The sequence below is a fragment of the Amblyraja radiata genome, chromosome 13, assembly GCF_010909765.2.
Source record: "Amblyraja radiata isolate CabotCenter1 chromosome 13, sAmbRad1.1.pri, whole genome shotgun sequence".
In the NCBI taxonomy this organism is placed as follows: domain Eukaryota; kingdom Metazoa; phylum Chordata; class Chondrichthyes; order Rajiformes; family Rajidae; genus Amblyraja; species Amblyraja radiata.
Genome location: NC_045968.1, coordinates 17213712 through 17239531, shown reverse-complemented (window position 1 = coordinate 17239531; position 25820 = coordinate 17213712). Strand labels below are relative to the sequence as shown.

At 43.2% G+C, this 25820-nt stretch overlaps 1 protein-coding gene across 3 annotated transcripts in view; it reads left to right on the top strand.

Annotated features, from left to right (window-relative positions):
• The window catches only part of atp13a3 (ATPase 13A3), a 52800-nt gene that overhangs the window by 9061 nt on the left and 17919 nt on the right, over positions 1-25820 (top strand). For 2 of the 3 annotated variants that reach the window (XM_033031318.1, XM_033031316.1), the window contains exons 2-16: positions 690-775; positions 2316-2489; positions 3080-3271; positions 4658-4728; positions 5222-5302; positions 6790-6859; positions 9149-9283; positions 10644-10716; positions 13494-13625; positions 15683-15865; positions 17253-17410; positions 17821-18009; positions 18669-18730; positions 19255-19405; positions 23199-23315. In XM_033031318.1, the coding sequence (XP_032887209.1) occupies positions 725-775; positions 2316-2489; positions 3080-3271; positions 4658-4728; positions 5222-5302; positions 6790-6859; positions 9149-9283; positions 10644-10716; positions 13494-13625; positions 15683-15865; positions 17253-17410; positions 17821-18009; positions 18669-18730; positions 19255-19405; positions 23199-23315 (1839 nt within the window). In that variant the 5' untranslated portion in view covers positions 690-724. Of the gene's footprint in view, positions 1-686; positions 776-2315; positions 2490-3079; positions 3272-4657; positions 4729-5221; positions 5303-6789; positions 6860-9148; positions 9284-10643; positions 10717-13493; positions 13626-15682; positions 15866-17252; positions 17411-17820; positions 18010-18668; positions 18731-19254; positions 19406-23198; positions 23316-25820 lie in introns of all 3 variants that reach the window. The other variant, XM_033031317.1, reaches the window with a different exon arrangement.

Genomic DNA, 25820 nt, shown 5'->3' with positions numbered 1-25820 from the left:
GCCCAACTTGCCCACACCGGCCAACATGTCCCAGCTACATTTGTCCCATCTGCCCGCATTTGGTCCATATCCCTCCAACCTGTGTTACCCATGTACCTGTCTAACTGTTTCTTGAATGTTGGGACAGTCCCTGTTCTCTCCTCTGGCAGCTTGCTCCGTACACCCACCGCCAATGTTTCCAAAACCAAGACAGAGTGGGGCCATATTGTTTCAAAATGCCCCTCCAGCTTGTGTGTGGCTTCACTCTAGCAATGAAGATGGTTCCAATGAGTAGAACAGAGAATTGTGCTAGTAGACATTCAGCATGGGCACGATGGGCCGAATGGCTGAATCTCATGCTGTAACCCGAGAATTCCATGGCTCGATTGCTTTGAAGATAATTTACCAATTTAAAAAAAAAAACAATTGATTTTACATTTCACTGTAGAAGCGCCTGGAGACTACTGGAGAATTATATCCTCATTTGCATAATTGCAACCGGTTTGGATGGTGGTTTTACAGTCTCCAGTGAAATGTTTTGAATATAAAATATTGAACTACAGTTTAGGTGCTTATACGATGGTTCTTAAAGCTGGTGTAAAATATCATAAAATTATCATAGACAAGGCTATTACTGTGGTACAGTTATAATGTTGTATCGTGCTAAACTTGCATTGACAATTTGCTGAATATTATTTTTCTTCCAGCAGTTATCAAATGAGAGAAGCTGGATTTGTGGGACAAAATGGGAAAAGAAGAGAAGAATTATGTCCACAAGGAAAGTGAAGATGAGATGGTAAAATAACGTGCCAGATTGCCACCTTTCTGATTTTGCTTTCTTTTCTTTAACCCATCTCCCTTTCAACACCTTTTATATAAATCTGTCATGGGCGATACATTGCATTTTTGTTGTAAAACTATTTAAAATGTATGCACATTTTGAATCTTGAACTAGTTTTTCTCTTGATTTCTTTAGTAGTGTCATTTTGAAGGATGTGGACATTGTGGATTATTGTTTCTAGTTGTATTTGTTTATTAGATTTTCTAAAATCCCAATCAAACCACCTTTTCCAAAGAATACAATCCTAATCTCCACTTGTATTGAAGCCTTTCTAACAATCCAATCAGTCTGCAGCATTCCTTTCAAAGTCAAATTTCTTATCCGCGTTCTTGTACAAAGTCCTCTATGTGATGTAGGAAGAGCTTTGATTGGATTCTTGTGTTTCTACACTTTTATATATTTGAGGAGCTTGAAATAGCTAAACTAGACATTCTGTTTTACCTGTCTGTCTGTACTAGCCTCTGCTTCAGAGATAGAATGCTGACAAAGTTACAAAGCACGCCGGCTCCTCCTTTGTTCTCCCCCCCCTAAGCAGTCGCCCCACACCGGGCCCTCCATTGTTCTTCCCCTCCCCCCTCACGGCAGTCCTCCAAACTATCATCAACCGTCGACCTGCGAGGCATTGCCGCCATCGCGAGGCTTCGCCACCGCCAAGGCCCCATCGTCGCGAGGCTTCACCGCTGTCGATGCTGCACTTCATGCCTCCGTGGTACCGACCCGGGCCCCAGCCGTGGGCTCCGTCGGCCGCTCCACCGGCCCGTGAGGCCCTGACCCGGGCTTCTACGCGGCGATCCGGGAGGCATCGAGACCGTGGCGCCTTGATAAAGGCCTCCGGCCGCGTTCCCGGTCCACAGCCGCGGCCCCACAGTGGAGAAGACGACATAGTGTCCATCTGTTCATTTACTGAAGCAATTCATTTCCTGACATCAAAGTCTTCCAGGCTTTTAGGTGTGATGTGTTTATAGAAACTCTTGCATAACCTTATGCCAGCTCATAGTGTGTTGCAGCTTAATGGAGTTCCCATAATGAAAACAAAGCACTGACTGTACACAACAAGCTCCTGTAAGTAGCTGTATAATAACAGTGAGATATCAATGCGGAATCTGGCTGAAGGATAGTATTGTTCAGGATCCTGGAAATAACTTGTTTACAAAGCAGTGCCATGGAAACTGATGGGCCTTTTCGTTTGGCCTCTCATCAATTCTTTATGCCCCTAATTTAGAAATGTTGGAAGGAACATTCTGTGTAATAAAGGTTAAAATGAAAGCACTCGAGGAGAAAACAAATCTCTTCAGAGTGAAGCTGGGAATTTCACAATGAGTGACATGAACCACTTTCTCTAAAAAAAGATCTGCTCTCCTCCAATCTCCTGCACAGATGCTGCCTGACCTGCTGAGTTCCTCCAACATTTTATTTTTGTTTGTTTAAATACATTGCACTATCTGGGCAACAAATAGTCTTATTCCCAAATAATGATGCTGTATGTTTGTTGCAGGAGATCTACGGTTATAAACGATGTGTGTGGAAGTTGCTTCTGATTGTTGTTGGGGTCGTCTGCTCTGGTGGTTCCCTTCTGCTCCTACTTTACTGGATGCCTGAGTGGAGTGTGAAAGCAACCTGCACCAAAACAGCCCTCAAAGAGGCTCAAATTGTGCTACTGAGAACCACTGTAAGTATTGAAATGATGAATCATTCTTCAATGACTTTAATCAACAACTTAATATACAATCGCAGTCAATTGATTTATCCATGAAGCTAATAATGGTGGTGCCTTTTAGCCAGAAGCTGCCAGCAACTTTGTGATTCATGGATCGGTCGTCTCTTCCTCTTCAAGTTACTGGTCTGTTGTGCTTGAAATTAGTTTACAAATACAATATAGAAACAAGCCCTTCTGCCCACCATGTCCGCGCCAACCATCTATCCCCACACACTACACACACTAGGGACAATTTACAGTTATACCAAGCCAATTAACCTACAAACCTGTACGTCTGGAGTGTGGGAGGAGACCAAAGCACTTCAAGAAAACTCACGCAAGTCGCAGGGAGAACGTACAAACTCTGTACAGATGGCACCTGTAGTCAGGATCGAACCGGTGTCTCTGACGCAGTGCGGCAGCAACTCTACCGTTGCACCACCCCATATGAAATATGATGTTTTTTTCAGATGCATTTCTTTTAACATTGAAGATTGCGAACGTTAATGTTTGCCCAAAGTTTAGCATAGCTATTTGGGGAAAATTTACTTATTTTGTTTCAGGATGAATTTAGGACTTGGTTCCGTGCAAAGGTTTACACGTTATTGACCACCGGAATGGACTCCATGGAAAATTCCGAATCCCAAATCAGTAAGTCAGTGAAAAACGATGAAGTGTTGTGCCCAGGTCAGCATCATGTTGAACACAGCAAGAAGAGGCTTCTCAGGAAAATATCAGAAAATCAAGCACTGATGGTAAGAAGTTGTAGAATCACCAACTTCAAACTTAAAAGAGCCAGTTCCCCTAGGGAACATGCTGCTGCTAACTTTTTAATGAATATCTGCTCTAATCATAAATCCCTTGTACTCATAAATTTACAAGTTATTGGATTAGAATTAGGCCATTCGGCCCATCGATTCCACTACGCCATTCAATCATGACTGATCTCTGCCTCCTAATCCCATTTTCCTGCCTTCTCCCCATAACCCTTGACAGCCGTTCTAATCAAGAATCTATCTATCTCCGCCTTAAAAATATCCACTGACTTGGCCACCACAGCCCTCTGTGGCAATGAGTTCCACAGATTAAAGGGCCTGTCTCACTTAGGTGAGTGGGAGAGACTCTGCGCTCGCCACATGGTGGCCACATGTTCGCTGGTGGTCTCTGGTGAGTCTCCTTCATGGTCGCGAGGAGTTCCCGCATTCTGGGAACTAGTCGCGGCCTCAGTATGGTCGACGCAAATTTTTCACATGTTGGTCGCCATGGTGAAAATCGATAAACCTGTAGGCATAGGTGCAGTTGTAGTGGGGCCGCCATGTAGTTATAGGTAGTCGAGGTAGTCATAGGTGGTTTTAGTTAATCGCCTTTGCTGACTGGGCAGTTTCATTGGCTCATTGGGGGAATAAAACATAAGCACGAGTTTTCAGAACCAAGGATAACCAACCGGTAATGTTAAATGCCCGCCGAACTTCACAGCTGTGGATCTCTGGCTTATTAAAAATTGTCTGGCTTCTTAAAAGTGTCTCCACTCCTTCTCTCTTCCTTCTTTATGAATTTTATTCTTGTGCGTCCAATTAGAAAACTTGGTTTCCTTTCCTTCATGCCTTTACTGATTGATTTGAATAAATGTTATGAGCCAAGTATGTATACATACAAGGAATTTGCCTTGATGCTTTGCTCGCAAGTAACAACACGATATACAGTGGACAATTGAAAATAAAACATTATAATGAAATAAAACACCAGAGCAAAAGGAGGCTACAGATTTTGGTTGTTGAGAGCTACTACTTGTGGAAAAAAGCTGTTTTTATGTCTAGCTGTGGCAGCTTTGACAGTCCGGAGTCGCCTTCCGGAGGGAAGTGATTCAAAGAGATTGTGGCCAGGTGAGAGGGGCCAGAGATTTTCTCACCCGCTCGCTTCCTGGCCCTTGCAGTGTACAGTTCGTCAATGGAGGGAATATCCGTACCAGTCAATAATGAGGCAGAGAATTCCACACTCACAACAGAATAATGGCATTATTCACTTTGATACTTGGTTGAATTTAATTAGGAATAGGAATGCTTTATTGTCATGTGACTAGGCACTGTGAAATTCTTTACTTGAATACACAATGTATAACAATATTCTTATTTTATTTTTAGGTTCGTTATTTTGAACACCATAGTGTAACGTACTTTTGGAACAATGACTTACAAAACTTTAAAGATTTAAAGTAAGTTTACCATTTAAATGATAAGATCATAAGCGGTAGACATTAAGCCCTTTGACCGATCGAGTCTATTCTGCCATTCGCTCATGACTGTCATTGATTCTCAACCCCATTCTCCTGCCTTCTCTCATTGAGTTATAGAGTTATGCAGTGTGGAAACAGGCCCTTTGGCCTAATTTGCCCACACCGGCCAGACTCTCTGTAAACTTTGAAGCCCTTACTATCAATCTCTACTTTAAAAATACCCAATGACTTGGCCTACACCACCAGCTGTGGCACTGAATTCCACATATTCAGCATCTGGCTAAAGAAATGGGCAACATCATTTACACAGATTACAAGAATCTTAATTATTTGTGTAAATTATAATCTGATTCTTTTTTACCAAATTGAATAGTTTAGGAATAACTGCATAAATATTAACCCTGCGATATCACAATTGCATGTGATTTTGTTTTTATTGAAAACTGTGAGATTGTCTCTTTTGATTTCCCAGGGGTCTGACTGAGGGCATTTCATGGTCAGCTATACACACGCATTACAGTAACGGGCTGAGTAAAGATCTGGAGGAGTATCGGTAAAGTATTGTACAGATGCTGGGTTATGACGAAGATAGGCACAAAGTGCTGGAATAACTCAGCGGGACAGGCAGCATCTCTGGAGAAAAAGATCGGTGACGATTTGGGTCGGGACACTTCTTCAGACCCAGAGAAAGGAGTTGAGTTTCTTCAAAGTAGGCATATCTTGCAGAGAAGGATCCCAACCCAAAACGTCACCTATTCATGTTCTCCACAGATGCTGCCTGACCTGCTGAGTTACTCCAGCACTTTATGAAACGTCACCTATCCATGTTCTCCACAGATGCTGCCTGACTCTTTATTCCCTGCAAACATGAGCCTATCTAAAAGCCTCTTACATGTCACTATCATATCTGTCTCCACCTCCACTCCAGGCACTCACCTCCTGCATAAACAATGTCTGCATTTTGCTACAATTGCCTATCTTTGCAGGAACGACTGTGATCGCTTCAGATTGTTATCTTGGGATGGCCATTTGTTTTTCTTCACATTCCACATGGTTTTATATTTATTGAGCTAAGTGTGTTTCACAATGGTTGATGTATTATCTAGAAGCCATCTAACGTGTGGGCGAAGGGACTGTGAAAGAGTGTACTTCCCCGAGTAATTCCTGTCTTGCACGGGCAGACCACTGATCTTGCCAGATGAGCTATCTGGCAGCACCTCTGCTTCTCAATCAGAAGCCGACTGCAATGATATCACGTCCTCCACACAACAGGGAACTGCAATAGTTGTGGAATGAGGGGTCAAAACGGAAAGCAGCAATGCTTAGCTGCTGGTTCAGTTCAGTTTGTTCTCACGTGTAACGAGGTACAGTGAAAAGCTTTTGTTGCGTATTAACCGGTCCGCAGAAAGACAATACATGATTACAATCAATCCATTTACAGTGTACAATGTTTTATGATAAGGGGATAACGTTTAGTGTATCATAAACAGATCATGGTGGAAGAACAGAACCATTTCTGAATGTGGAGTTTTCACTGTTGCTGTGTTGCGATGAGTTTTGTTCAATTGATTTCTGATAACATTGATCCTGTCCAAGAATCGCTTAAAGTGCTTTGGGATGTACTGTTGTCACTATCCGATATCTTAAACAAAACGCATTATTTTGTTATAAATGACATTTCCCCATATTGAAATCATCCTTTCTGGATTAACAGATGTATAAGGATTGGAAGGTTCGCTCCTAACTTTCTGGCAGTTCCCAGAGATTGATTCATGCTCTCCAGTTTACATGTGTGACTATGTAACTCATGGAATGGCACAGTAGCTTGTCTTAATTAAGTACAATTCAATATTTAAAAAAATCCTTTTAATATCCAAGATAATTTTGAATATAAAATGGTTGTTCCCTCTTGAAAAGGAATACATCATGACCACAGACTATTGCCACTGTGAGTTTGAAATATTTATGGACGATCGTTTTAATTTATTATTTTCTACATTCCTTGTACTAAATATATTTTTTGATTTTATTTCTGTGCAGCAAGCTGTTTTTTGGAGCAAATGAAGTTGAAGTCGAAGTTCCTTCTGTATTTAAGCTATTAATTAATGAGGTGGGTACCCTGAGAAAATGGTAGTGTAATGCTGATATCCATTGATCGGTTTCTTCCGTCTCCCCACTGCCTGTCATGTTAAGGTGCAGAGGTTAGACTGGTAGCTGGTGTTTAAGTTGTGGCATCAAGAACAGATCAATCTGCTCACTAAGCCGCTGCACCATCTCCATAGATTGTGGCAGATCTATCTGTTTAAAGTAATCAAAGTCAAAGTCAAATTTGTTCGTCAAATGCACCCGAAGGTGCAGTGAAATGAATTTGCCAGCAGTGATACACTTAAAAAAAGATTGCACAATACACATTAGAATTTAACACAATCCCTGCCTTTCTCCATAATCTTTTTTTATTAAATTACCATCCTCTCTTCTAACACCTGGAAGACTATATTTGAGTTCTTCAGGGCAATGCAATCTGTGTTCATGTCTCTCCATGTGAAGTTGTTTTTTTTGGATGGTCATTTAATTAGTTTGTGTTCAGTGACGTCCCTTATTCTAAATGCCTCGGTTATTTTTAATGCCCTTTATCACTGCACACAATTTAATGCAAGTTTACCCAACCTTTTAAAAACTCAGTCCCATTGCCTTTGGTTCTTGCTGACTATTCTTTATTAAAATTTCTCCATCTTCTGGACATCCCCTTTGGGCAGGGACCTGTCATCAGAGACTGGAGTCCCGTGGTCTAATTCCTCAACAGTCTGGATCCAGTTACTGTTGTGCTGCTGCAAGGCTGAATTGCATTGTTTTTTTTCGGGACATATGACAATTCAACACTCTTGCCTCTCATTTAAGGGTGTCGGGGGTTATGGGGCGAAGGTAGGAGAATGGTGTTAAAAGGGAAAGATAGATCAGCCATGATTGAATGTTGGCGTGGACTTGATGGGCCGAATGGCATAATTCTGCTCCTATCACATTTGAGCTCTTGAGACAGCAGCATTCCCCTTGACGTCAAGCAGAGCTGTCAGTGGACGTGACTGAGACTCCACAGGGGCTTGGAATACATGGGTGGCCTCTATAGCTCCCTGGATGCATTCTCCTTGTGTGAACCACCACCCTGCAGACTGCAGATGATGCACTTGCACCGACATCTGTTAGTGGTTGGAACTGGACGACCCTTGGCCACTTGCGTTCTGTTTGGCCACACATGTTCATCCACACGTCTGTGTGAATGCTCCTCCACTTTAATCATCACCTGAATCTCAATGACTCTTCCATGTCTCTGGGGAATTTCTGCTAGTGCATTGATACTTTATTGTCACATGTACTTGCTACAGTGAAATTTTATTTGTTTTGCATACAATTCACAAGTATGCAAAGAGTCGCCAGGTTACACCGTGGACAAAAATTGCAAAAGTATTCAATATAGTTGTATGCACATTTCTAATGTAACTTATTGACCCAGAGGGTGGTGGTGGTGGGTGTATGGAACAAGCTGCCAGAGGAGGTGGTTGAGGCTGTGACTATCCCACCATTTAAGAAACAGTTAGACAGGTACATGGATAGGACAGGTTTGGAGGGTTATGGACCAAGCGCAGCCAAGTGGGACTAGGGTAGTTGGGCCGGTGTGGGCGAGTTGGGCCGAAGGGCCTGTTTCCACACTGTATCACTCTATGACTCTATCTGTGGCAATGAAGGAGAACAGATTGAGGTTCACAAGAAAAAACCCTTGTGTTCCAGTGAGGTATTACCCTGCCTCTCGTGACTGATTACTGGGGGGGGGGGGGGGGGGGGGGGGGAGGAAACAATTGAACACTATTCAACGCTCCATCATTTTGGAGGTTCTACATGCTTCACAGGTCAAGATTCCCATTTAACTTTGTCACGGGCAGCACGGTGATGCAGCGGTAGAGTTGCTGCCTCACAGTGCCAGAGACCCGGCTACCATCCCGACTATCTGCATGGAGTTTGACTGGCTGAGTTTTCTCCCAGATCTTCGGTTCCTCCCACATTCCAAAGACGTGCAGGTTTGTGGATTAATTAGCTTGGTATAAGTGTAAATTGTCCCTAGTGTGTGTAGGATAGTGTTAGTGTGCGGGGATCGCTGGTCGGTGGGCCGATGGGCCTGTTTCTTCAGACGACTCTACCTGAAACGTCTCCCAGAGATGCCGCCTGTCCCGCTGAGTTACTTGAGCTTTTTGTATCTATCTTAAACTAATTTGGTCACGATCAGATATGTGTAAATAATGTGGCCGTATATATGTAAATCTGAGGTTTTGTTCATTTAAGACTGTTAAATCCAGAGGTGTGTTATGGACTGCATGTAACTTACATACACATTTTGTTTCATTTTTAGGTGCTCAATCCTTTCTACATATTTCAAATATTTAGTATAACTGTTTGGAGTTTTAATGGCTATTATTATTACGGTGTGGCAATTATCATAATGTCAATTATATCGATTGTGACCACGCTACATACTGTTAGAAAGGTAAGAGGTTAACGCATTGGTAAACTTCTGTCTGCAGCATTATCCGTGGTCCCAACCCAAAACGTCACCTATCCATGTTCTCCACAGATGCTGCCTGACCCGCTGAGTTACTCCAGCACTCTGTGAAACGTCACCTATCCATGTTCTCCACAGATGCTGCCTGACCCGCTGAGTTACTCCAGCACTCTGTGAAACGTCACCTATCCATGTTCTCCACAGATGCTGCCTGACCCGCTGAGTTACTCCAGCACTCTGTGAAAAGTCACCTATCCATGTTCTCCACAGATGCTGCCTGACCCGCCAAGTAACACCAGCACTCTGTGTCTATCGTCGTATATGAATTTGTTTTAAGAATGAAAGGGAGCTATTATTTCAGTGATTTATTGTAGGCGGGACATGTCCAGATTAGCAAAGCCCTCTCAACAGGCGTGATTTACATTACAAGTCTCCTCAAGAAAGACATATAGGCATTGACATGTTAAATTACATAAAACATCATTGTAATAGAGGAGCAATGCATTGCAAGTGACATGATATAAAATTGTCGTCCAAATCATTTGGAGCAGTCTGGTTTACATTTAAACTTCCTGAGAAGGACCAAGGTTGTGACATGTCTTTGGCTTCTCCAAGTAATTGTTGAGCCTTGGCAGGAAGAGTTGTAGCTGAGTTTGAGACAGTGAGCGTTCACTTTATCCGTGCCCCTCATGATCTTGTACACCTCAATAAGGTCCCCCCTCAGCCTCCTACACTCCTCCCTATCCCACCTCTCCCGGTAACGTCAGCCCAATTGCTCAGCTAACACTCTGATTCATCTCTTTTGCACCCTTTCCAACTTAATATCACTCACTGTGGCGCAGCGGTAGAGATACTGCCTTACAGCGTCAGAGATTCATGTTCGAACCTGACTATGGGGGCTGTTTGCAGAGTTTGTACCTTCTCCCCGTGACCTGCGTGGTTTTCCTCTGAGATCTTCTGTGTCCTCCCACACTCCAAAGGCGTACAGGTTTGTAGGTTAATTGGCTTCGTATCAATGTAAAATTGTCCTGTGTGTGTAGGATAGTTTTAGTGTGTGGATATCCCTGGTTGATGCGGACCTGTTGGGCTGAAGGGCCTTTTTTCAGGCTGTATCTCTAAACTAAAGGTTTCAAAGGTCCTTTATTCTCATGTGTACCAATTAAGGTACAGTGATATGTGAATTACCATACAGCCATATGAAAAAAAAAGCGACAAGACACACAACTACATAAAAGTTATCATAAGCATCCACCACAGCAGATTGCTCACATTCCGTGTGTTTGTAATATATTTATAAATATTTGATACAGTACATTTTAATGAATTGATTTGCTTATTCTTTCAGCAATACGTGATGTTACATGACATGGTAGCGGCCCACAGTACTGTCAGAGTTTCAGTTTGCAGAGCAGACAATGGTAAGTGAATGTTTAAGTTGTTGACAATAGACAATAGGTGCAGGAGGAGGCCATTTGGCCCTTCGAGCCAGCACCGCCATTCAATGTGATCATGGCTGATCATCCCCAATCAGTACCCCGTTCCTGCCTTCTCCCCATATCCCCTGACTCCGCTATTTTTAAGAACCCTATCTAGCTCTCTCTTGAAAGCATTCCACAGACTCGCCACTCTCTGTGAGAGGCATGAGTATTCTTTAGAAATCCTGAAACTTGAACTACATTTGTTGATGATTAATTTGAGACGGTACTCTGTTTTAAACTTTCACCCTTTAAACTCAATAATTGAACAAATCTTTTGATCATGCCAGATCATTTCCAGTTTAACGGATTAAGTGCTTTGGTAATAAATCTCCCTCCAGTCTTTGTAGAAGGAATTGTACTAGAATGCCAGAGGCTGGCAGCTTTCAGGGGAGGTTGGCCAAACTTACATAGATACATAACAATAGATGCAGGAGTAGGCAATTCGGCCCTTCCAGCCAGCACCGCCATTCAATGTGATCATGGCTGATCATCCACAATTAGTACCCCGTTCCTGTCTTCTCCACATACTCCTTGATTTCGCTAGCTCTAAGAGCTCTATCTAACTCTCTCTTGAATGCATCCAGTGAATCGGGCTCCACTGCTTTCTGAGGCAGAGAATTCCACAAGTTCACAACTCTGTGTGAAAAGGTTATTCCTCATCTCAGTTCTAAATGGCCTACCCCTTATACTTAAACTGTGGCCTCTGGTTCTGGACTCCCCCAACATCGGGCACATGTTTCCTGCATCTAGCGTGTCCAATCCCTTAATAATTCTATAGGTTTCTATAAGATCTCCTCTTATCCTTCTAAATTCCGGTGAATACAAGCCCAGTCGATCCATTCTTTCATCATATGACAGTCCCGCCATCCCAGGAATTAACCTGGTGAACCTACGCTGCACTCCCTCAATAGCAATAATGTCCTTCCTCAAATCAGGGGACCAAAACTGCACACAATACTCTAGGTATGGTCTCACTGGGACTGTACAACTGCAGAACGACCTCTTTGATCCTATACTCCTCTCTTTATGAAGGCCAACATGCCATTTGCTTTCTTCACTGCCTGCTATACCTGCATGCTTACTTTCATTGACTGATGTACTAGGACACCCAGGTCTCATTGTACTTTCCCGTTTCCTAACCTGACACCATTCAAAGAATAATCTGCCTTCCTGTTTTTGATACCAAAGTGGATAACCTCACATTTATTCACATTAAACTTCATGTGCCATGCATCTGCACACTCACCCAACCTGTCCAAGTCACCCTGCATCCTCACAGTTCACACTGCCACCCAGCTTTGTGTCATCTGCAAATTTGCTAATGTTACTTTTAATTCCTTCATCAAAATCATTAATGTATATTGTAAATAGCTGTGGTCCCAGCACCAAGCCTTGCGGCACCCCACTAGTCACTGCCTGCCATTCTGAAAGGGACCCGTTAATCCCTACTCTTTGTTTCCTGTCTGCCAACCAATTTTCTATCCATGTCAATCCCCAATTCCCAATACCATGTGCTCTAATTTTTCCCACTAATCTCTTGTGTGGGACCTCATCAAAGGCGTTCTGAAAATACAGGTACATTACATCCACTGGCTATTCCCTTGCCCATTTTACTTGTTACATCCTCAATAAATTCCAGAAGATTTGTCAAGCATAATTTCCCCTTCGTAAATCCATGCTAACTTGGACCGATCCTGTTACTGCTATCCAAATTACATCTTTGATAATCGACTCCAGCAGCTTCCCCACCACCGATGTCAGGCTAACTGGTCTATAATTCCTTGCTTTCTCTCTCACTCGTTTCTTGAAAAGTGGGATAACATTAGCTACCCTACAATCCACAGGAACTGATCCAGAATCTGTAGAACATTGGAAAATGATCACCAATGTGTCCACGATTTATAGAGCCACCTCCTTGAGTACCCTGGGATGCAGACCATCAGGCCTTGAGAATTCATCAGCCTTCAGTCCCATCAGTCTATCTGGTCCTGTCACCCTAAGTCATCTGGCTACTGGTACATCTGGGAGATTGTTTGTGTCCTTAGTGAAGACAGAACCAAAGTAGCTGTTCAACTCGTCTACCATTTCCTTGTTCCCCATAATAAATTCACCTATTTCAGTCTTCAAGGGATCCACATTTGTCTTAACTAATTGTTTTCTCTTCACATACCTAATGAAGCTTTTACTATCCTCCTTTATATTCTTGGCTAGCTTACCTTCATCCTTCATCTTTTCTCCCCATATTGCCTTTTTAGTTACCTTCTGTTGATCTTTAAAAGTTTCCTAATCACCTGGCTTCCCACTCATCTTTGCTATGTTATACGTCTTCCCTTTTATTTTTATACTGTCCCTGACTTCCCTTGTCAGCCACGGTCACCTCTTACTCCCCTTAGAATCTTTCCTCTGGAATATCAAAAGTTGAGGAGAGATGTGACTGAAGTCCATATAATCATGAGAGGCACAGATAGGATAGACAGTCAGAACCTTCCTTCCCAGGGTGGAAATGTCCAACACTGGAGGGCACAGCTTTAAGGTGAGGGGTGAAGTTTCATGGAGATGTGCGCAGGGCAAGTCTTTTACACAGAAAGTGAATGGTGACTGCCTGGACCGCATCTGGTGTTTCATCTGCTGTGGTATGTTTGGCATTTCAAATTTCATGGAAAATGTTGGCCTCTTGTCAAACAAATAATCTCTTTTGTATCCCTTGTCTCTTTTAGAAATAGAAGAAGCTTTGTCTACAGATCTGGTGCCTGGTGATATATTAGTCATTCCATCGAATGGGACTATAATGCCCTGTGATTCCGTACTGCTGAGCGGCACTTGCATTGTTAACGAAAGCATGTTAACAGGTAATTAGATACAGTGGATTAAAGAAGATGGTATCCTTTAATCTGTTGTCGTTCATCCTGTGGCCTTCATCAGAGACTCATTCAGTAAAATTCTCTGATGAAAATAAACACCTGAGGAAAATCATATTCAGTTGAGCGACCACACAGTTGAGGTAAATGGCGAGCATTTTGTTGTAGTTGCATTTCCCCTGCTACTGCGGGCATTTAACCAAGTACAAGTGACTTCTAAACTCATGCATGAAGTTCTGATCTTCCTGGATGTGACGTTGATCAAAGCTGTGTTGGAGATCAGTAATGCACTGGACCTTGCTGTGTAAGCTTAGTTCAGTTTAGAAATACAGTGTGGAAACAGGCCTTTCAGCCCACCAAGTCCGCACCGACCATCAATCCCCGTACACTAACACTATCCTACACCCACGAGGGATAATTTAAAATTGTACCAAGCCCGGCGAGAGGGCCTGAGCATCAGGCCGCCCGTAACGGCAACTGCGGGGGGGGGGGGGGGTGCGGGAGGCCACGACCACAGGTGAACATTGGGGAACATCGGCGAGGAGGTTGACTGGAATTTGGTTCCTTCCCTCACAGTGGGGAACGTTGGTGCTGCTGTGGGGATGTTTGTCTTATGGACATTGTGTTCTGTGTTTTTTTTAAATATTCATATGACTGTATGGGAAATAGCATTTTGTTGTCTCTTACTGAAGACAATGACAATAAATTGAATGAAAATCAAATGAAAATCAATTAGCCTACAAACCTGTACGTCTTTGGAGTGTGAGAAGAAACCGGAGCTCGCGGGGAAAACCCACGTGGTCACGGGGAAAACGTGCAAACTCCACACAGACAGCACCCGTAGTCAGGATGGAAACAAATCTGTGGCGCCACCATGCCGCCCCTTGCTGGAGACCCTCAACTGGTGGACCGGGTGCAGGGTCTCGAGCCTATTTACTGACTGGGTATTGGGGGGTCTCGGGCAAGTAAGAGTATATTCAACTTTTATTTCGTGTTGACTTCAATGCTTTAAATATTAAACAATCGTTTTTTTTTTACTGCTTTGAACATTTATAATCTTTGCATTGGTTTATTCATTTCCCCCCCGTGTTTTAAGTATCAGGAACATTCCTCAACTTTGACAAAGGGTGTTATTTCATTAAAGTCATAGAGCGGAGAAAAAGGCCCTTCGGCCCAACCTGTCCATGCTGACCAAGAAGCTCATCTAAGAGAATTCCACAGACTCACAACTCTCAGGGTGAAAAAGTGTTTCCCCATCTCCATTCTAAATGGCTTTCTCCTTATTCTTAAACTGTGGCTCCTGGTTCTGAACTCCCCCAACATCGGGAACGTGTACATGTCCACGTCCGGCAGCTGTGATAGATGGCGTCATAGTGTGGGTGTATTTAGAGGAATTGTACAGGTGAAGCTTGGTGTGGTTGCCACGTCACTTGTCATTGCCCTCTTTCATCTCCCATGCACAGTGGCACAACGAGTGGAGCTGCTGCCGTAGCTACAGCCATGCATGTTTGATCCCGACAACCACCATACTACAGGATGCAAACAGAGCATCCGCCAGATTTATCTTGACGCTGCCCATTATTGATTCATCAATCTTTCTTTAACGTAATTTATTCATTAATCTATGGGCCAAACGCAGGCAGTTGGGATTATTGTAGCTGGGACATGCTGGCAAGTGTGGGCAAGTTGGGCCAAACGGCCTATTTCCACACTGTATCACTCTATGACTAGCGTAGCTGGGACATGTGGGCAAGTTGGGCCGAAGGGCCTGTTTCCACACTATGTGGAAGTATCACTATGTCAGTATCACTATGACTGGTGGAGCTGGGACATGTTGGCCAGTGTGGGCAAGTTGGGCTGAAGGGCCTGTTTCCACACTGTATCACTCTATGCTGTATCTTTCAATTATAATTAGGTATTTGAGTTTAGCTTATTGTCACGTGTACCGGTGTTAAGTGAAAAGCTCATCTATCGTTACATTACTAACTCCATTTGGAGGTGGCTTGAAATGTGCCAAATTGCTGACTCTGCTTTTGTTTTTAATTAAGGTGAAAGTGTTCCTCAAACAAAAATCAGTTTGCCAAATCCTATGAAGACTTCAAAAGGTCTAGAAGATGATGAAATCTACTGCCCGGAAAACCACAAACGGCACACGCTCTTCTGTGGCACCACAGTCATCCAGACACGGTTTTATTCTGGAGAACGTGTTAAAGCTCTTGTAGTGAGAACAGGTAGAGTCCGTCTCCAAAATAGACTTGTTATAAACCTGCTTTAGTGTGTACCGTCACCATGCATAAGTTCAGAGTTGAAACTTTCCAGAATGATTGTGTGATTTGCATGTAGCGCTTCTTTGCCCTCTACATGAGCTGCGCCCCAGGTTCGTAAACTTTAATTCCCTTATAGGTGTTAGTTAACCCTTAATTTAAGTATTTATGCACTCTCTTAATTTGGACAATAGGGCACCTTTAATTTCAATATTTTATAGTACCTTTAAGTATTAATTACTATGTGGGCCCACACACTCACTCACACAAGCCGGCAACATTAAAAACAAAACAAGAATAACCCCACGTTGCAAGCCTGGTCGAAGCTGGAGAGCGTCGCGGCCAAATACAGTGGAAGCCGACAAGTGCACAGTGCAGAAGCTCACAAGATGGCGGGGAGTTGGCTGACCAGAGAGGACCCCATGTGGCAGAAATCTTCCTTCTCCCTCATTGTCTCCAGGGCTCAGCTATCCGCTGCTCTCACTCTCCTCGTAATCACAAAGTCCAAACAGCGACAGTCTTTAATCCACACCTCCGAGCTGAAGGGGTAGCAGTTAGCCTAGGCTTCTTCTGTCTTCTTCTGGACTTCTCTCTCTTCGATTACCCACAATTCCCAGCTCCCGCCCCCAAACCAATCACCACACAGGAAAAATGATCTAACTCATTAACAACAAATCAAATGCAGAACACATATTCACAGCAAGACTTATATAAATCTCTTAATAAGAAAAACTAATATGAAGTTACACAGGGCTACATGCACACAATGCGTCCAGACCACTGTTCATGGCTGGGTGTGCAGCCTCTTCAAGTGGCGGTGAAGTGGGCTCTTTGCCCAGTCCTTTAATCTACACCTTGCACCTTTACCTTGAATCCTTGTGGCTACAGGTGTGCTTTCATTGGCTGATCTTTGTGAGCACAGTGTGGGTGTAGACAGCAGGCTGTTTGACAAAGCCATTGATGATTGCACACTTACATTATTACACTATCCAAGCTCAATCTGCTAACTCACCACATACTGACCATTGCTCACATTACAACATTGGAGATCAACGTTACTGTGAGATCTGAAGAACAATACTGAAGCAAGTTTAACACAGTGGGATTCTGGGCAAGGACGTTCATGGCTGAGGTATAATCGCCAGCTCCCAGGGACAGAGGAACCTGCAGTGGGATTGCACCCAAACATGTTGAAGACGATGCAGTTCCACTGTTTATATTTAATGTCCGTTGCATATATTACATTCTACTTGTACCACAATGTTCAGAAAGTATATGTTTATGAGAATGTTGGTGTGAAGTGTGTAATGCATGAGGATGGGGGATGCAATGACCATGTTTGTTTTAAACTAAGGTTTCAGCACCACAAAGGGGAGACTGGTGCGTTCAATCCTGTATCCAAAGCCCACAGATTTTAAACTGTACAGAGATGCCTACCTCTTTCTGCTCTGCCTCGTGGGTGTGGCAGCAATAGGCTTCCTCTACACTATTATCCACAGTATTTTAAATAAGGTATGTCTTGGTTCTTTTTCAAGTTCAAGAGATTTTAATTGTCATGCGAACCAACAAGGGAACAATGCCATTCCTACTTACCGCAGCTTACCAAGCCCGTTAACTCAATAACAAAGAGACTGTATAATTATAAAGAGTGCAATCAATGAATAACTGCAATACTTGGTTATCTATAATAGTGACAGAACTGAAGTCCATAGTCCACTGTGCAATGTTCAAGGGTCTGATCGTTGCTGGGAAGAATCTGGAACTTGGTTGTGACAGTTTTATTAGAACCTAATTATAACCTCAGTGATAAGAAATAAATTTAAAATGTTGCTCAACATGCACTTCAGCACATTGCTATTTGTCTTTGTTTATTGCTGAACTCATAATAAATGACCTGTTGATGTTGTTCTGTTCTTCTGCAGGTGATAATTGCCACAATCATTATTAAATCACTTGATATCATCACCATCACAGTTCCCCCTGCCCTTCCTGCGGCCATGACTGCTGGCATTGTCTTTGCACAAAGACGATTGAAGAAACTGGGCATTTCCTGCATCAGCCCTCAAAGAATAAATATCTGCGGGCAACTTAATCTCATTTGTTTTGACAAGGTTAGAATTTCATGCACTCTGTTAAACGATTGAAATGCTGATGGAGAAGACATCGGGTTTCAACAGTAGATTTAGTATGGGTAAAACATGCAGGCACTGCACCTTGTTCAACAAATATAAATGAATACATCTGTAACATTTTCCAGTTATCCTTTACTGATGGTTATTAGAGAGTAACAAAATGAAACTAGCTTTAAAAGAGGTTAAAAAGATGAATTACTTCCAATCTAGTATCTTATTTCGAACAAGAGAAATGATTGGCATCCAAGTCAAAAGTCTTAGATGATGACAAAGAAAGAGTGAAATGAGGTGTTATAAAGGGATAGCAGGAACCTGGCTGGGTATAGAAAGATAGACACAAAATGCTGGAGTAACTCAGTGGGACAGGCAGCATCTCTGGAGAGAAGGAGTGGGCTCAGTCCGAAGAAGGGTCTCAACCCAAAATCCAGATATGCTGCCTGTCCCGCTGTGTTACTCCAGCATTTTGTGTCTGTCTTCGGTTTAAACCATCATCTGCAGTTCCTTCCTACACTGGAAATATCAGGTCAGGCAGCATCTGTGAAAAGCTAGACTTTCTCACCAATTCCAGCGTTTACTTTTTTTAATTTTGGGTTTAGAGCACCTGTTTCTAAAATAATTTGTCCTTTCTTTGGCTCTAGACTGGAACGCTTACCGAAGAAGGTCTGAACATTTGGGGAATTCAAAGAGTGGAAGATAATAGGTCTGAAAGTTAAAGTATTGATGTCAAGACTCCTTCAATCACAAAACCATCATGAATTGCATACAGTTGTGAGAGTTTGTGAGTTTGGGTGAAAGTTGGGTGGTGTAAATGTGTCTGTTGCATGTGAATGGAAACTGGGACATTGCTTGTTGAACCAACCACCTGGTAGTTGCTTACCTTTGTGGAGTTGAGCATTGGTGCGTGACGTTTTGCTTTTCACAGCTTATCTTCTCATTTACTCTGATGAGAGGAAACCGAACATATCGTCGTGCTCCCTCACTATTTTCATTGCTCGAAATTACTCAACGATTGACGTGGGCTTGGTCTGTGACTACTCTCAGTAGCTGAGAGTTTCATTGAGGGAAAAGTGGGTTTTACAAATTTGAATTTAGCAGCATTCAATGCTCATCAATTTGTTGGTGTTATGCATATTTATTTTGGGATTTGACTTTTGAAATCTGTCCATTTGAATGCATTTAAAAGCAGAAGAAGGAAGTTTGAACCGGTTTTCATTTTGTGTTCAGTTTCTTGCCATCGGAGCATAACATTTGTAGGGAGAGCCTGGTGAAGTCGCAGTTTGTGGCTTGCATGGCCGTCTGCCACACACTTACCAGAATCGAGGGCAAGTTATCTGGTGACCCATTGGATTTAAAGATATTTGAAGAAACTGGTTGGGTGAGTCTTGCATTTATTAATCACAAATAACTGACCTGTACACAGAGTGTTTACTACATTTGGAACGGGGAATACATATTTGCTGATGAAGTTAAAGAAGGAAAGTGCTGGAGTAACTCAGCGGGTCAGAACATGGATATGTGACATTTCGGGTCACTAGACAAAAGACAATAGGTGCAGGAGTAGGCCATTCGGCCCTTCACCACCATTCAATGTGATCATGGCTGATCATCCCCAATCCTGCCTTCTCCCCATATCCCCTGACTCCACTATCTTTAAGAGCCCTATCTAGCTCTCTCTTGAAAGTATCCAGAGAAACAGCCTCCACCACCCTCTGAGGCAGAGAATTCCACACTCACAACTCTCTGTGTAAAAAAGTGTTTCCTTGGCTCCGTTCTAAATGGTTTATCCCTTTTTCTTAAACTGTGGCCCCTAGTTCTGGACTCCCCAACATCGGGAACATGTTTCCTGCCTCCAGCGTGCCCAAACCCTTAATCTTCTATATTACTAAAAGTCTGATCTTGACCGCTTTTGTCTCACTGTGCTGCGATTTCCGAGAGAACGCCGCCACCTATGGCCGTCATTTTTGGCCACCTCGCTCAGAGTCCCCCTCCGCCTTCCTGGACCAGAGGCTTTTTCCCATCAATGAAAAATCAGAGAGATATTAATGTTTTTTTTAAATCACCATTCTCTCTGCTGCCCCTGCTGGACGGAGGGGGAGGGACTATAAAACCAGGAAGTGGTGTGCCTCAGTCTCTGCAAGATGGAGGAAGCCAGAGGGTCAAGTCTCTCTGAGCTCTGAATAACACTGAACACATGTCTACTCAACTGTGAGTGCCCTTAGTGGTTTGAAAATAAAAATATGGTTGGTTTGAAGTAAAAATGCACTGCAAAGGGTTGTTTGGGTTGAAGTAAAAATGCACTGCAAATGGTTGTTTGGGTTGAAGTAAAAATGCACTGCAAATGATTGTTTGGGTTGAAGTAAAAATGCACTGCAAATGGTTGTTTGGGTTGAAGTGAAATGGCACTGCAAATGGTTGTTCGGGTTGAAATAAAAATGCACTGCAAATGATTGTTTGGGTTGAAGTGAAAATGCACTGCAAAGGGTTGTTTGTCTAAACTTGACAACTTCCTGTTTGCACAATATTGATTTTAGGTAAAACGCTACCACTTACGGCTGTAATTTTTGCCCATCTTAGTCCCCCTCTGCTGATCAGGTGCAGAGGATTCTTCTCATCAATGAAAAATAAAAGTGTTATTGGTGTTTAAAAAATGTTGAGAATCTCTCTCCTGTCAATCACGCCATGAAGTCCACACCTTTTCCGGTGGAAGGGGGAGGGATTATAAAACCCGGAAGTGTAGGTGTGGCTCAGTCTCTGCATGATGGGGGAGGGAGAGGTCACAACTCTGTCTGAGCTGTGAATCAACTGAATACACTGAATGTCTACTGAACTGTGAGTGTGGTGTTTTGTGTGGTTTTATGGTGGTTTCACCTTGCTTGAAATGGTATGAAACTGCATTTGAATGTGGTGGCCTTGCACCCTACATGAAATGGTATGAAACTGCATCTGAATGTGGTGTCGTTGCACCCTGCATGAAATGGTATGAAACTGCATTTGAATTTGGTGGCCTTGCACGCTCCTTGAATGGTATGAAACTGCACTTGAATTTGGTGGCCTTGCACCCTGCTTGAAGTGGTATGAAACTGCACTTGAATTTGGTGGCCTTGCACCCTGCTTGAAGTGGTTGGAAACTGCACTTGAATTCGGTGGCCTTGCATCCTGCTTGAAATGGTAGGAAAATGGATTTGAATTTGGTGGCCCTGCACCCTGCTTGAAATGAAATTTCAAGGAATAGCCATGAGTCAACTGCCAGCCCACCAGCCGTGAGTGAGTTGCCAGCACATCAGGCTTGAGGGACTGAGCTGCCACCCCAAGAATCCATTTGGCCCACAATGTCCATACTAGCCCTCTGGAGACCAGTAGTCCCTGCAGCCAACAACACCCATACCAGAGCTCCAGAAAGCTCCCCCCCCCCCCCCACTGGCCACCAATATTGGAATTGGTGGAGAGGTGGAATATTGCGTCGGGGGACCAGCCCTCCCGTGTGAACATGGAACCCAACGGGTCCCACTTAGTCTAGCAATCTTATAGAAACATAGAAACATAGAAAATAGGTGCAGGAGTAGGCCATTCGGCCCTTCGAGCCTGCACCGCCATTCAATATGATCATGGCTGATCATCTAACTCAGTATCCTGTACCTGCCTTCTCTCCATACCCCCTGATCCCTTTAGCCACAAGGGCCACATCTAAATCCCTCTTAAATATAGCCAATAAACTGGCCTCAACTACCTTCTGTAGCAGAGAATTCCAGAGATTCACCACTCTCTGTGTGAAAAATGTTTTCCTCATCACGGTCCTAAAAGATTTCCCCCTTTTCCTTAAACTGTGACCCCTTGTTCTGGAATTGAAACAAAATCAGCCAAATATCAATTATATGTTTCAATAAGTTCCGCTCTCATCCTTCTAAACTCCAGAGTATTAAAGGACAGGACCTTTCAGAGGGATTGTGGTGGGGGAGGGAAGAAAGCTGGAATAGGGGAAGGGCACAGCAAAGCCTGGCAAGTAACAGCTCGGTACAGGTGAGATGAGGTTAGGAGAGACAAATGTTTAGACAAAGGTCAGAGGTGAAAAGACAAGGTGTGAGACAAAAAGATTTGAATGGTTGCAAATTGTGAAGCTATTGAGGAAGGAATGCAGGTGGAAGAGGATGGACAGGTAGGAGAGAGGTAGGTGTGAGTCTAGGTGGGGTGCAGGGGAGAGAAGTGTGGGGGGTGGTTGTAGTTACCTTAAACTTGAACTCAATGTACATACTGCTGGGTTGTAAGTTACCCAAGCGGTATATGAGGTGTACTTCCTGCAGTTTGCCAGTGGCCTCACTGGAGGAGACTCTGGACAGAAAGATCATTGTGGGAATGGGGAGACGAGTTATAACCTCAGCATCTATGATCGAGCACAATTATCTGCCTGATCTGCTGAGTTACTCCAGCATTTTGTGTCTGTGTTATAAACCAGCGGAGACAGTGGGCTGAGGGAGAGCTGGGAAGTGGAGGAGAAAGCAGGGACTACCTGGAATTGGAGGTCAATTTTCATACCGTTGGGGTGTAAACTGCCCAAGCAAAATATGAGGTGCTGCAATTTACGGTGGGCCTCACTCTGGCCATGGAGGAGGCCCAGGACAGAAGTCTGATTCAGAATGGGAGGGATAGTTGAAGTTCTGAGCCACCGGGAGATCAGATTGGTTATTGCGAACCGAGCGGAGGTATTGCGCAAAGCGAGCGCCAAGGCTATGCTTGGTCTCATCGATGTAGAGATGCTGACAACTCTTGCAAAATGGCAACTTTTACTTCAAATCAAACTTAATTTTAAATCGATTGGCAAGACTAAATTACTGGCTAGAAAATGTATCCTACCAGAATCTCGTTTTTACTTCTCATTTTTACTTCTCTCGCTTAATGCCATTTTTTCTCTCTCGTCTAAATATTCTAACATGCATGGTAAGAGTCTGTGTGTCTGTATAGTTTCCACAGTGGTTGAGGATGCACACAGCTGCTTGCTGAGCTCACACAGCCTCTGCTCTGTTGGGAGGGTGGGAGAGAGACGGCTTTGCACGTCATCAGATACAGGAGCCTAGCACCAAGATGTGGCAATGCTGGCGATACTGGCTGTAACACCGAACTGTTTATGTATGTGAGCCCAATGTTAATATTGTTCCTGACACTTTCCATTCAAGGTTCTTGAGGAAGCTACTGAAGAAGAGACTGCTTTACACAATCAGATCATGCCCACCGTGGTTCGACCCTCGAAACAACCTCTCCCTGCAGTTGAGGCAGGCATGGATTGTGAAATGGTACGTTTTTGATGGAGCTTTAGGAGTCGTATGGCCAATTGATTAGTGTTTATGATCGTGTTTATTGAAATTATGTAATGTTTTATAAATGCCAGAATAACTAGCACCCTTTTTCAATTCTTTCATTAATTGTTTATTAACTCTGCTAGTTACAAATTCACACTGAATTTTGTTTCCAATAAGTTTCCTTTCAGAGATCCATGTTGCCTTTAACTCTGCCCAGTCCTGCTTTTTTTGCCAAGGAAGGACACCTTGCGTTTTACGTGTTTGAAAAACAGTGCGTCGATCGACCATGGGGTTATGTTCCGATAAGCCCAGCGTAAATCGAAAATATCGCTAATCAAAAATGCATGTAATGCATGTAATACGATTTGATCACGTGACCGGACGTGAGCTGCGGCTCGCTGCTGTTGCCCAGCAGTTGCGCCATCGTAAATCGGGGAGCATCTACACGACTATCCTGCCAGCTGTAAATTTGCACGTCATTCTAAATGCACATAAATCAAACTTCCAGATGAAAGGAACAAAGGAGTTATTTCAAAATACATAACTCAAACACACGTAGAACATGGTGCCTGTACTTTGTAAATTCTTCCCTGATAATGGATTCCAGCATCTGTTAACTCCCATAATATGCAAGAGCTATGTTGCATTTGTAAACTGGAGCCAAGCAAAGGGCAGTCATTTGACAAATCCTGAGGTGCTGTGAAGATCTTTCTAACTCCTTAGATGACCTAATGTCCACTTGCAAATCATGAAGCGTTTTCATATGCATGTCATTCCCTGTCTCGCTGGCTGCATCGACAGAATCATCGGAAAGCTGCAGAAGATGGACTGAAGCATGAGGATCATCAATGTGAATGGAAAGATTTAACAGACAAGAAGGGTTGAGGAGAATAGTCATACCGTGTGCCAAGTGATTTTGTTTAGTTTAGAGATACAGCGCGGAAACAGGCCCATCGACCCACCGAGTCCATGCCGACCAGCGATTCCCGCACATTAACACCATCCTACAATAGGGACACTTTTTTTTAACATATTCCAAACCAATTAAGCTATAAACCTGTCCGTCTTTGGAGTGTAGGAGGAAACCGAAGATCTCAGAGAAAACCCACGGGGAGAACGTACAAACTCCGTACAGAGAGCACCCGTAGCCGGGATCGAACCCAGGTCTCTGGCGCTGTAAATGCTGTAAAGCAGCAACTCCACCTCTGAGCCACCGAGCTGCCCATAAAAACGTAGCGCTTTGTTAGCACAACCTGCACTGCTGTCCATAGCTTCCTGTTTTGATCTCTATTCTTAAATAGTGGGTCTACATTAGTTGTCTCCCTTTCTTCTGGAACCGTAGCAGAATCTCTGGAATTTCTCATCACAATGCCATGCATCCACCCATCTCCGTAGCTGCATCCATGTAATGCAAGTCACCGGGTCCTGGGGTCATCTTTCAGTTCCATTCATTCCTCCCATACCAATCTTTGCCAATTGCTAACTTCTATGAACTCTCATGTGTGTTAGCCCCATTGATGTATTGCTGGGCCTTTTTCTATGTCATCTTCTGTGTTGCCCAAACAAGTTATTTTCCCCCATTTCTCCACCATTCCCCAGTATTGTCATTTACCTGGTTTCATCTTGTAAGGGTCCCACATTAGCTAATCTTTTTGGTTTTTCATACCTCATCTGTTTTTCTGTTTATCACTAGTCTATTGTCATATCAGCGAACATATGTTCTAAGCGAGTACACATGTCTGCAAATTCCCAGCCTTTGTCAATTACAGGCATGTCTCTGTAATGGCGACTGCATTGTGTCCACTCATTTCTATTTGTGCCTTTCATTAATTTTTCTATGAATGTTGCATACCGGCTATGTTTAGCATGTGCTCATTGTTTTGAGTTCTATTTGCTTTCTAGCCCACTAATGTTACCAGTGGTCTGTGTAGAGCAGTGATGTTACTCGTATTGTTCCACTGTCTACATCGAGCATCTTCCCTCTAATACCACAATAAACATATATTCCGAATGCCGGGCATTTTATCTTTAATGATTAAAGCATTGTTTGATGATTAACTTCATCGATATGCTTAAAATATTTTTAACATTGATTTAACATTAAAAAAAACATTCTGAAGAAGAGTTCGGACCAGAAACATCACCTGTCCAGTCTCGCTACTGATGCTGCCTGACCCGCCGAGTTACTCCAGCCTTTTATTTTTGTGCAAGATTCTAGCATCTAGTTTCTTGTGTATCCTTGAAAAATGTATTCTTGTACTTTTTGAGCTTGTTAATAATTCAACTATTAATCTACCCGATTAAACATAAAGTGTAGACTACACAAAACAGCCTGAAGGTTTTTACCATTATAACCCGTACTCTGAATATGTTTCTTCTGTTCCACATTCAGAATATAAATCTATTGTAATCATGTGTAGTCTTTCCACTGACTGGGTAGCACGCTGCAAAAGCTTTTCACTGTACCTCGGTGCATGTGACAATAAACTAAACTCAACA